Source organism: Halichoeres trimaculatus, unplaced genomic scaffold (assembly GCF_033239565.1).
Source record: "Halichoeres trimaculatus isolate MK-OKI-2021-1 unplaced genomic scaffold, fHalTri1.1 fHalTri1_scaffold_11, whole genome shotgun sequence".
NCBI classification, from domain to species: Eukaryota; Metazoa; Chordata; class Actinopteri; order Labriformes; family Labridae; genus Halichoeres; species Halichoeres trimaculatus.
The window spans coordinates 21,842,756-21,855,134 of NW_027437189.1; the positions used below are offsets into that span (position 1 = coordinate 21,842,756).

At 40.9% G+C, this 12,379-nt stretch overlaps 2 protein-coding genes and 1 long non-coding RNA gene across 7 annotated transcripts in view; 2 read left to right on the top strand and 1 right to left on the bottom strand.

Moving 5' to 3' along the window:
- scn8aa (sodium channel, voltage gated, type VIII, alpha subunit a) overlaps window positions 1–5,462 on the top strand; it is a 44,933-nt gene extending 39,471 nt beyond the window's left edge. For all 5 annotated transcript variants that reach the window (XM_074680687.1, XM_074680689.1, XM_074680684.1 and 2 more), the window contains exon 27: window positions 12–5,462. In XM_074680687.1, the coding sequence (XP_074536788.1) occupies window positions 12–1,171 (1,160 nt within the window). In that variant the 3' untranslated portion in view covers window positions 1,172–5,462. The remainder of the gene's footprint in view (window positions 1–11) is intronic.
- A 3,307-nt stretch (window positions 5,463–8,769) lies between these two features.
- Window positions 8,770–9,383, bottom strand: LOC141799065 (uncharacterized). The gene is made up of 3 exons (XR_012599221.1): window positions 9,281–9,383; window positions 9,071–9,161; window positions 8,770–8,809 (listed from the first exon to the last, which is right to left on the bottom strand). It is a non-coding gene; the product is annotated as an uncharacterized LOC141799065 (long non-coding RNA).
- A 2,485-nt stretch (window positions 9,384–11,868) lies between these two features.
- The window catches only part of fignl2 (fidgetin like 2), a 52,818-nt gene continuing 52,307 nt past the window's right edge, over window positions 11,869–12,379 (top strand). Inside the window, exon 1 of the mRNA XM_074681127.1 lies at window positions 11,869–12,097. The gene's annotated coding sequence lies outside the window, so the exon portion shown is untranslated. The remainder of the gene's footprint in view (window positions 12,098–12,379) is intronic.

Here is a 12,379-nt window from a genome sequence, read left to right on the forward strand (position 1 = left end):
CTTCCTTCCAGGTATGTTCCTGGCTGACCTCATTGAAAAGTATTTTGTGTCACCAACCCTGTTCAGGGTGATCAGGCTTGCTCGAATTGGCCGTATCCTGCGACTGATCAAAGGAGCCAAAGGCATCCGGACTTTACTCTTCGCCCTGATGATGTCACTGCCAGCTTTGTTCAACATTGGTTTATTGCTCTTCCTGGTCATGTTCATCTTCTCTATCTTTGGCATGTCCAACTTTGGCTACGTAAAACATGGAGCGGGAATTGATGACTTGTACAACTTTGAGACCTTTGGCAACAGCATGATCATTCTGTTCATGATCACCACATCAGCCGGATGGGACGGCTTGCTGCTGCCAATCCTCAACTACCCACCAGACTGTGACCCCTTACTGGAGAACCCTGGTACATCTGTGAAAGGCGACTGTGGAAACCCTTCAGTGGGAATCTTCTTTTTTGTCATGTATATCATTATTTCTTTCCTGATTGTTGTCAACATGTACATCGCCATCATTTTGGAGAACTTCAGTGTGGCCACAGAGGAAAGCGCTGATCCACTCAGTGAGGATGACTTTGAGACCTTCTATGAGATCTGGGAGAAGTTTGACCCCACTGCCTCGCAGTTTATCACTTTTGCCAAGCTGTCGGACTTTGCCGATGCACTGGAGCATCCACTTCGTGTGCCAAAGCCCAACACTATAGAACTAATCGCCATGGACATGCCTATGGTGAGTGGCGATCGCATTCACTGCCTGGACATCCTGTTTGCCTTCACAAAGCGAGTGCTGGGTGACAGTGGTGAGTTAGACATGCTGAGGCAACAGATGGAAGAGCGTTTCGTGGCAGCCAACCCCTCCAAGGTGTCATACGAGCCCATCACCACCACTCTCCGCCGCAAACAGGAGGATGTCTCTGCCAGAATTATCCAGAATGCCTACCGTGCCCACCTCATCAGGCGGGGCATTATCTTCAAGCGCCACACTTTTACTAACAATAAGCTTGAGAATGGCGGGACCAACCAAGAGAAGAAGGAGAGCACACCGTCCACTGCCTCTCTCCCTTCTTACGACAGCGTGACCAAACCCGACAAAGAGAAGCAGGACGACAACAAGGAGGAGTGGGCCAGGAAAGAGAAGGACAAAAACCAAAAAGATGAGTGGGAATCTAAGTGTTAGGATTCATTGACTCAAAATCCAGTGAAACACAGTGAGATGAGACTCTGAGCCCACACCCAACAAATGTAGAAAACGTGATCATTTGCAAGAAACAGAAAACAACGTACAAAAAAATGTTTACATACTCAAATACTACTGAGGCAATGTGGTTTGTTATGTCGTCAAAGACAGCTGAACCAAACACAATCAGTTTACCACGGAACTTTGCTGCATAGTGACCAAGTTAACAGAAATGAACAACAAATACAAAATTGAAAAAAAAACAACAAAAAAAACAGTGACTCACAGTGTGACGGCCAATGACACACATTTTTTGGGACCAACTTCCAAGGCACAGAAATCTCTGCTGATGATTGGAGAATTGCAAAATCCCTGCCACCACCGAGTGTGGACCCCCGCAGCAAAGCTCCGATGCTACGGGACGGATCATACAGATCCAACTAGAACTGTGTTAGCAGTCTAAAGGAGCGTCTGAAACACTGAGTTTACCATCGTTGTCTAGAAGAACTGTAATCAAGCAAGTTTAGCTAGGAAATACACTAGCAGGGGAGTGGGGGGGGGACCCAGAACAGTAGACAAAGATTTTTTTGTTTGTTTGTGCTGAGTATACTTGCATCTTTACATTATTTGAGCAGCAAAAAAGATAACATTTAGCCCATGTCATTGGTCTTTCCATCTCCTCTTTGTTATACTGACATTGAAAAAGACATTTTCTACATGGGCTTTCACACTGACCGGGTAGGGGTCATTAGTCATTGTTTTGACTTGGGCTGAAGGAGACTTGCTCAGACCGAGTTCCAGATAAATAATAATTATTGTGCTCGTTCAATGCATAGAAATGACTTGCATGAAGGCATGTTTTGATCAGGAATCATGCATGAGTAATCATAGTCCACAAGACACTATTTCTCAGACCACTGCAGTGGCTTGATTATAGTTTGAGGTTGTTCACCAAGGAAAAATACGGGACATATCTGGAATATTGAGATTTTGGATCGTGACAAATAGGATACTGGGGGAATGATCGCTGTATGATACCGCCCGTCTCCAGTTTTACTTTTCAACTGACAGATCTTTTTTATTCAGCCCTTCATTTACATCCCAGTTGAATGAAGGATGTAAGCACCCAGAGGCACAGTCTCAGTCAGATCAGCCAACAACATGAACTACAAAATAGTTTTTTTGCTGCTCTGAATGCCGGGAGTGTAGAAAAATGTTCGACCAATATAAGCAGAATATCCTCGTAATGAGGTTGCACAGATTTGGAGGACCGTGCCAGTTGTCCTGAAACAAATCTGGGGCTTTCATACCTTTGTTTACTTGCATCTGTCACATTGTCATATTTCTTACTGAACCATGGTCCCTGTTACAACAATGAGAGCAGGTGATAGTTCATGCCAAGGAACTCATATCTGGCACCAGGAAAGAACTGGTGTGCTTGTGTGTCAAAGGTATCCCCTCTACTGCTGTAGTCTCTGTAAAAGGGACAGAGATGAGGTTTGTTGTGATTTTTTTATACAACTTTTTCTTTTTACTTTTTTTTTTTTTTTTTAATTTTTGGGCTAGTGGAAGAACTGCAAACTGCATTTAAGTAGGAACATTTGACAGCACTCTTATTGATTCATGCATTTCAAATTTCTAATTGCTCTTTTTTACTCTGTCAGACCTTCGTCAGAAGTTCCCGGTGAAAGATGTCCTAGGTAGTGCTTTTCGGACAATTTGAGTTGCCAGCTTTAGAAAAAAACAGCCTTGAAGTCCTTCTTGATGTCCTTGTGATGCAATCATTCTCAGAAAAGGCTCAGATCAGTGAGACTGACACTGTCCATCTGACATGGCAAAGTTAGCGGAGAATTATCACAAGGACATGCCTTGTCGTGCCTCGCATGTATGGAAGGTGGATGGCCATGAAGGGCTTGTGGTTTTGGACTGTAGAATCAAATGGATTTGTCTGATGTTTCAGGGAGGGGGATGGGTGATAAATAACACAGCATAAACACGGACCAATAAATATGTAGAGCCCCTCCCTTCAGGGTTTAGACTGACTGCCATGAGAACAAGAGAGAAATGGATGAGCCGAAGGGAAGAGTAGTGCTTTGGTCTGAGTCAGAGTGCTGAAAGTCCCATGTTTGTCAGTGTATCATTGTGCTTTTGTGGGACCTCTTGAACACTGTGTGGTGTTGGACCCAGCCTTGCACCATCTTTTCACGTACTTGCAGGCTTTCGAATATGAACACCCGCTTCAAAAAAAAAAAAAAAACATTAGCCAGATCGAGGTAGAAATGTGAACACTTGACCAGATAAAACATCAGCAGGCCTCACATTGATGCAGCTATGTTGTATAATAAGCTTTGTGGGTGTTTTTCATAAAAAAAGAAGAAAAAAAACTTGAGGCTTCGTCAAGTAGAAGACAAGACACAACTGCCTCTTTATGTGCTCCTGCCATTTTTTTCTACACAGGAGTGATGGTCCTATTTATAAGCGGATAACTGGACAAAAAAAAAAATCTGGCATCCGTCTCCACACCACTAATGCCATTTGGTGTGTCTAACACTGCCTGTACCAGAAGCCCCTGTCTGTAACAATGACTGAGGTCTGTTTACAATATGAGGTCTCCGAATCAGTTTGGCTGCTGCACACTAAAACCAAATACATTCCCAATGAGAACCACAGGAGGAGTGAGTAATGTCATTCAATCTACCCATGTTCATCTTGGATGTAATGTTTTAGAATGATACATTCACACTTGAAAAAAGAAAAGAAGCAAAAAAAGACTAAAAAAAAGAAAAAAAAAACACAAAAACATATATATGTACAGTGCAGGCTATGATGTAAATGGCACAATCGCTGAAAAAGAACGAACTTTTTGAGAGAAACTATAAATATTGTATTATATTCTTTTATTTTATTGGCATGCTTTGTTGTGTTTTTTGTAAATATGGGATTTTAAAAATGTTACTACTAATAATCAAAAAATGAATAATAACAATAATATAGAATGGCTTCCAGCTATGCCCTTTGTCACATTTGTTACCTTTTGGATTTTTTGAGACACTTTTCACTTTGTTGACGGAAATTGAATGAAATATAGATATTATATAATACAAAAGATATATACATGTATACATATATGTCTATATGTATATACATAAAACAGAAGAACACTGTTTGTCACATTTGATTTATGTGCAACACGTTCAGTGGATGTCTAAAAAACTGGTTGTTTCCAGTACCCTTCTATGTTGGGGAATAGCTCATGTGCGATGTTACTGGAGCTGCTTGCCATGGATTGTAGCCTGATCATGATGAAAGGATAATGTTACCAGCACATCTCTCACTAACTGTCATATGTCTCACTTTCACTGAGTGTACAGGACACACCCACAGTCATGGACACAAACACACACACACACATGCGTGCACACACACAGGTGACTCTCCTCACTGCCCACCTCCTGTACCAGTGATCTCTTCCCTGAGGACGTCAGCTGGTGCGACTGACTGCCTCTCCCACCCTGAGATGGAGCCCACCCCAGGGTCTTTTTTTCCATCCCCACACATCAGTGCCATTACAGTTCAGTGTGCATACAATCATGTACTGGCTTTTCATCCTCACATTACTTAAGTTGAATGGTTTGTTTCTAGTGTTCCACTCAATGGCATGTGCCTTTTTTCTGCTTTTTCTGCAAATTTGGATGTTGATGCCACACTGAAAATAAAATAAAAAAACAATAAAAATGTAAAAAAAAAAAAAAAAAGAAACAAAAATTATTTCCAAACTGTGGAGGGTGGGGGTTTGGGGGTGAGCACAACATTAATCAGGGATGACAAGTCAGAAATACTGCCGGAGGTTCATCCAGACAACCCACATCATCTTAATATTCAACAGTGTGTGATGTTAACAGAAAAACAGCTAACTCAAAAAATGTCCTGTTCTTAGTGCTATGTGTGTCACCCACTTGGCTTGTGAAAAAGCAGCTTGCCTTCTATATTTCTGTTTAATTTCTTCAATCGTTCTGTTTCCATCTGAAATTTATTTTTGTATCAATATTTGATTATAGGACTCATTCTTTTTTAGCATGGTTTATTATGGGCGTATTTTTTTTTTTTCGCTGACAAATTTAAAAGTGCTTTTCAAACTGTTATCATTTGACACCGTGATAAAAGAGGATATACAGTACATTATGATGGTGTGTTGCACAACCACTTGGGCTCTTGGTAAGAATATATGAAAGATTGTCTTCATTTGAGCACGAACCTTTTTATTACCAATAAAGCAGCCTTCCAGTTACAACCTGTGTGTTGTTTTCTCTTGATAAGAAATGTTGACTTGTTCTTGCTTTAAAAATTTGATGCTTTTTATTTTTTTAACTGCTGTATATCTTTCACTCAGGGTTACTCTTCATTCCTTGTATCCACTTTGAAGTAGCGGTCACCATTTTGTGCAGATTATTTCACTTTTGTGTTGCTGTATGAGGATGCTAGTGCAAAGCAAAAACATCCTGTGAAATGGAGCTGAGTGGCGCTGTGGTAACAGGGTCGTGAAAGGCAGCCTTTTAAATGTAATGGACTTATTGAATTTGTTAAGAGCCCTGTGTTAACATCCCCCTCACAGGCATAAGATGGACTGTAGACCCATTATCATACAGTCCATCTGCTCTGGGATGCTCTGTTTGTAGTCCAACATAAAGTAAATAGCCTAGAGGTTTGATATTACTGTCACTAGCCGTGTTACTTAAACAGAGCCAAAGACGCAGTGTTGGAAGATACTGATATGTTTACAACTCTGCTTTGCAGTTGGGCAAGGAGGGGAGGAAACCCTTTTTAAATTTCTGTAGCTGGGATATGTAAATGATGTATGGGGTTGTCCTCAGACAGAGCTGTCACCGAATAAATGGAAAATTTTGTCTCCCTGGCTCCTTTCCCTCCCTCAGGTCACATGGACTCTCAGCATCTCCCTCCCCCGCTTGTCCCCCCTCTCTAGATTTTTTTTTTCTTTTTAATGTTTTAATCCGTGTGTCTGCTATACATCATGGAGGCAGTGGGAACCAGCTCCTTATTGACCCCCCACCCCCACCCCCACCCCCAAACCAAGTGAGGTGAGGAGGAGAGAGAAAGAGAGGGGAGGAGGAGGTAAGGAAAGAGATGGGGAAGGGAGGTGGTGGAGCACTGCAGTGCAGATAAATTAATGCAGCAGTCGAGGCTGAGTCAGCAGCACACTCCCAGTTTGGCCCGGTGCCTCCATCAGCTCCACGGCTGCCTAGGAGACCGGCTCCCACGCTCAGAAAAACCTTCCAAATTAACGACGTTTCTCCCTATATTTAGTCTGGTTAACGACTCCTTCGAGCGGTGAAGCCCCGCAGACCGACGACGCTGCTTCGTGCTATGCTAAGGAGCTGTCCGTGGTGCTGGAGGTGGTAGAGGGAGGAACGACTCCTCCGCCCGGCTCTGAGGCTCCTTGGGTGGGGTCGCATGGAAAGAGGACGGCGCTTGCTTGGCTTGTAGCAGCCATAAGAATGTGTTCAGTGTGCTGAGGAGCTCGACCCAATTCGGAGACAGCCACACCTACACTCCTCTCCTCTCCTCTCCTCCTCTGCTCGCTTTCAGTCATCCCGCCTCCCCTCCTCTAAAACATGCTGTCACGTAGCATGTGGTTTCACTGTGCGAAGACCTGAACGTGACTAGTTATAAACAGCACGAGTGTTGCTGCGTCTCCTACAGCCTGATTAGCTGTGAAGGAAATACATCAAATCAACGGATATTTATACAGAATTGTGGTAAACTCTTTATATGAGAGCTAATTCAGTGGATGCTACATTATAGGAATACAATGCTTTGAATACACGACTCATCTGTCCTCCTGTTATCTGCCTTTGTCCCAGTTCGCTGCAGCCCTGCTGCTAAATGTCAGACAGGCAGTAAGCACAAATAGCCAGCAGTAAAAGGGGGTTTTCCTACTATCTGATCCCATTTCAACCCTTGACTGAGATCAGAGGCTTGTGTTTGTGCTCCGCTGGTGCTCCCTCCCTCTCTCTTTCCTCCCATCTTCTCCCCTCCTCCTCTGGTCTCTCTTTCTCCCCAGAGAGTCAAGAATGAGGAGAGAGGAAAAAGCCCAAAGAGGGAGCTCTCCATCATGCCTAATGGCAAGAAGCCAGGAGCCCCCACCACCACAGCTGCAACCTCATACAACTCACATTTCTCAATGAGAAACAAGGCAGACACATAACTAACCCCCAGCCTATTCCCAGCGCGCGCGCGCGCGCGCGCACACACACACACACACACACACACACACACACACACACACACACACACACACACACACACACACACACACACACAGGCCACCATTATAACCTACAGTTTACCTCCACCTACCTAAAATCCACCCCCACCCTCCCTTCACTAAATGCTAGCTCCATCACTTGCTGTATATATTTCCTGTCTTCTTGCATAGCCTCATTGTACAACATGTAAATTTGTATGTTCTAAGTGCATGCAAGCCAGCTGGCCCTGCAAAGAAAACAAAACAAATGCCTTCACACCCACACACAGCCGATTCTTTTTGATGAGGTTTCTAAAACCAGCTTGAGCCCCCTTTTTCCAGTTTTCTGTACAACAGCGCCATCTTATGGACTGACTGGTTTATGCACGGATGACGTGACCTTTTTATTCAAGATCATGAAAAAATACCTCATCCAGGCATCAGTACCCAATATCAGAACAAAACACTGCCAATTTAAAAGATTTTATTCACAAACCTTAAATCATTTGAATTTACAACTTTGTACATCACATCAGAGGCATACAGATGAAGTCGAAATGCATTTGGAAAATGGGTATTTTATGTAAATCTGAAAAAAAAAAAAACATTTTTTGTTTTCTCTGTGGAAAAAAAAGAAAAAAAGGGGAAAAGGAGAAAAAAAAAGAAAGCATCTGTTTCTTCATAAATTAGCAGGTAAATTATTCAAACTTTTAACTGAAAGAGAGAAAATCTGGAAAAATTGGAAAAAAAGTCCCAAACTACGAGTTGAACATTTTTATAATTGTCTTCAGCCTTTGTGAAAAGCCAAATATTCCTTTTATTTGAGAGTACCATGAACAACTGACAGATATTTTGTTTCAGCTGATATATCCTCTTTAATGCTGCTAGGTGACATGAAGCAAGAGAACGGTACATGTAGACTTAAACTTGTGCTGCAAACTGGAGAAGGTCTTCATGGCATCTGCAAACAGAATATTGAGAGTTTAAGTTAAAAGAAAGACAGATTCAACAAATCAAAAGCACCACCACAACAATAAATCATTTTTCAAGTGATTTGAATCTACACTGAGATTATCAGTTGCTCTCCTCTACAGGTAAATGTGAAAGAAAAACACACAATCTGACAATCTAAGGATTTTTTGGGACTTTCTGTTTTGTTTTCTCACAGTGCCATCACAGTATCATAATAAAAGCTTTTTTGGTATAAATGTCGCTGTGCTCACCGTTCCTGTTTAGTTCTGGCCAGCCACTCCACAAAATCTTTTGCTTTGATCTTATCCAGAAAGTGGGTGAAGTCGCTCGTGAATGTTCCATCTGAATGCCTTTTGAGGTTTTGGTTGATGTTTTGTCCTTTTTCCATACGAAATGAGTGCAACCTGAGGGGGGGGGTGATTGATGAGTAAAAGCTCTTTAATTCACCGTCAGTCTAACTGTTTGAAATCACTGTTATACAGTTGTCAGACTTCTCTGACTTTATTACATTTTATTATTTTTAACAACACCAATTATCACTGAGAAAATTTCATTAAATCTTTGTGAAAAAATGTAATATATGTACAATTATATGTTTTATAATATCTAATTTTTCCACATTAAAACAAGTCACCCAGTGTTGAAACATGCAACCTCTTCAGTACCTTGCTGGTCTGGTTTTACCCACAACCATCTCTCTACTGCTGAGAAACAGGAACAAAAAACACCACAGGCGCAGGCTCATCCTAAAGTCACCTGGTCATTAAAAAACAAGAATGCAGCACTGTTTTCCACACTGATAAATAAAAACATAAAGTAGTAGGAGTATTAGTTGTATATAAAGGACAGGTTCAGGTTTGATGGAATAAACTTACCTTATGTAGCTTTAGCTTGTGTCAAGTGAAGTGCTGGAGATTCCTTTCCAGTGCACATACAGTGTACGATTAGTGAAACAAAGGAGAACCTCTACACTTACTGAAATTGGACCAACAGGAGGAAGCTCTTATTTGTGACACTTTATAAAGAGAGGAGTCCCTGTCTGACACACAGTTCATCTCCCACAGCTGGCACCCTTCCTCCTCATTATAGTGATCCAGATTGTATTATACCGGAAACCCAATGTTGCGCGCTTGCCCTGCACAGGTCAAAGTCCAAAGCCTTTCCTATCTATTTCAGACAGCAGCAGGTGTGAAAAATGCTGTTTTGATCTCTGATGTCAGAAAAATGACTTCTGAAGTGCTTTATTCCCTTCTTTCAATTTTGAACTTAAGGTCACACAGTATATTCAGCTGAAGTGTTGCAAGGTTTCATGGCCATTTTGAAATTAAATCTTTAGATTTTACATTTTTATGCAACTGAAGTTTCAAATTGTTGGAAAAAAAGGCACGAAAAATGGAGAATTATAGACATCTATTTTATCAATACATCCCTAGTCATTTTTTATTTATTTAATCCATCAGGTCATTACTTTTTACTTGTATAGCACCAAATCATACACAAAATAATAAATATGTAAATGAATAAATGACAGAGAGAGAGAAAGGAATAAAGAGAGAAAAGTTTATCCAAAACAGTTTACAAAAAAGCTGGTATTGCTCTTCATTTTGCTGTCACAGTACTGAGCTGTACCATTTGTTATAAATAGTATACAAAGAACCAACATTTGGCTTTATTTTCAGGTAACTGGCAAGTAAAAACCTTTCTAAACAGGCAGAAACCGTAAGCAGAAGTTGCACACATTACTAACTGCAATGGTTGAAGTTGTGTAAAATTACCAGAAACAACAGACAAATGACAGTCAACGGATAACAAAAAGTCAAAGTCGACAGAGTAATGAGGGATGAATGGATATGGATAGAGACAGAGGTTCAGTGTGCTGGTTCCTTCAGAAACCAAGGCCCAGAGCAGCATAACTAAGGGATGGTCCATGTCCTAGTCTTAGAAAGCCCTTACTACTGAGCTAAGTTGTCAAAAAGAAAAGCCTTGGGCCAAATCTTAGAAGTGGAAACGATATTTATCCCCTGAGCCCTTATTTCTAGATTCTTTTGGAGAGGGGCCTAATAACTAAAAGCTGTTCCTCCCTCTTTAAAGGGAAATTAACACAGGCTACAATGTGCATTCTGAGAAAATAATGTTGTAGAGGGGGCATATTTAATTAATGTTAAGTGCACTATGAAATCTGCGAGGCAGAAAAAGCTCTCACCTGACATAAAATTGACATCTTAAGGGGCTTCAGCTCTAGCAGTTGTATTGTATGACCAATCATTTCTTGTTTTCGAATTTATAAATACATAATTATATTCCCTTCCACTGAACATAAAATACCCAGACTCATTCCTCTCCTTCAAAACCCACCTCTTCAAGACAGCATTCAAAACCTGACCCCTATCAATATCTTTTCTTTTTTCTTTTTTAGTATTTGTTTCTTTTTTGTTAAGCATATTTGAGTATCTATACGTGCAATAAGTGCTTTATAAATCTAATTTATTATTATTATTATTATTATTATTATTATTATTATTATTATTAGTAGTAGTAGTAGTAGTAGTAGTAGTAATAGTAATATTATTAAAAAATGCGGCTAGCAATTTTGGGAATGTAAGTTTCGAGCTCAAGAAATTGAATCCAGACTTGCAGTAGCAGTAAACAAGTAACCAGTTACTACAATGATGCAGTAACCAAGTTACAGGGAAAGAGTTCTTAGTCTTTTGCATGTTACCAATGTTTTATATCTGAGATAGCAAAGATATAAAACACCACTGTTGGTGTGTCTTGCTAGTATTCATTGATATATTACACACTCATCACATAACTTATTCAGCTAGCAAGCTAGCTCGAATATCGCATAACTAGCTGGCCAACTTAAGCATCTCAATGTGTTAGCTAGGCTTAACAAATGTAGCTGCATTAGCTGTTTGCCCCACAAAGGAGACAAGTTGTCACTATTTGTTAAGTATTGGCCTCTATTACGTTCTTAACCTGACCTCTCCTACAAACCAGCTAGATAAAAAAAAGGTCGTGCAGGAAACTGTTTACAAATGGCTAATCTTCCTGAGAGAAGAAACTGTGGGAGCAAAGTGCTACTCAGCCATGATTTAACAGTAATCCGAAACCATTTAAGTTTCAGTGTTTCAACCAAATTAAAGTGGGTTTCAGTTGAAAAAAATATAGTTATGAGTTCTGCCTTTCAGCTTAAACTCAGTGTTTTTAAAAGTTTTAACAAAGCAATCAACAGTTCCATCCGAGTGTTTTCTGGTGACGTCATCGGCTCGAACTCGACCATGTTGGAGGCACTCACGACGGAACTGAGCTGAGCTAATCGGTATACAGGGTTGTTACTGCACAAAATTTTAAAAGGTCAAGGGATTGACAGATAGGGTTATTGGAGCCTGGCCCACAACCGGGCCAGAAGGTGGCGGTAAAGCCCGTTTAAAGGTGGCCAACCGCCGTTAATCACCAATTAGAAGAACAATTAAAATACTGCTGCGTTTTTGCTGCATTAATCATCCAGACTTTGAAAAAAACATTTCATAAGCTTTCGGCTCCCTAACGTTACCGCAGAACGGAGTGAGGAGCGCAAACAATAGCCTGAAGAACGGAAAACGTGATTTTCGTTCATTGTTCAGCTAGCCACAATTGTGGGACCACACGGATTTCCAAGGCAATAACCTGTACATTCGAGTCTTTTGACGGTAGGTCATATTTTCTGTCTATAGCATCTTCAAAACACACTTTAGTAAATATATTGTGATAGAGTATTACTTTCAGAGGTTATTCACGGCAATAGTTTATTAATAGAACGCAGTGACTTTTCGGGGGGCTTTTTTAAAATGCCGGGAAGTGAGCCTCTCCCCGAAGAACATAAGTAATGCCGTGGATCCCCTCTCACATGAAAATAAAAGTACTAGTAACATGTTTTCATACCTCTGGGTAGATGATATAGATGCTAACCCCTCGTATGGGTCTCTTCCGCT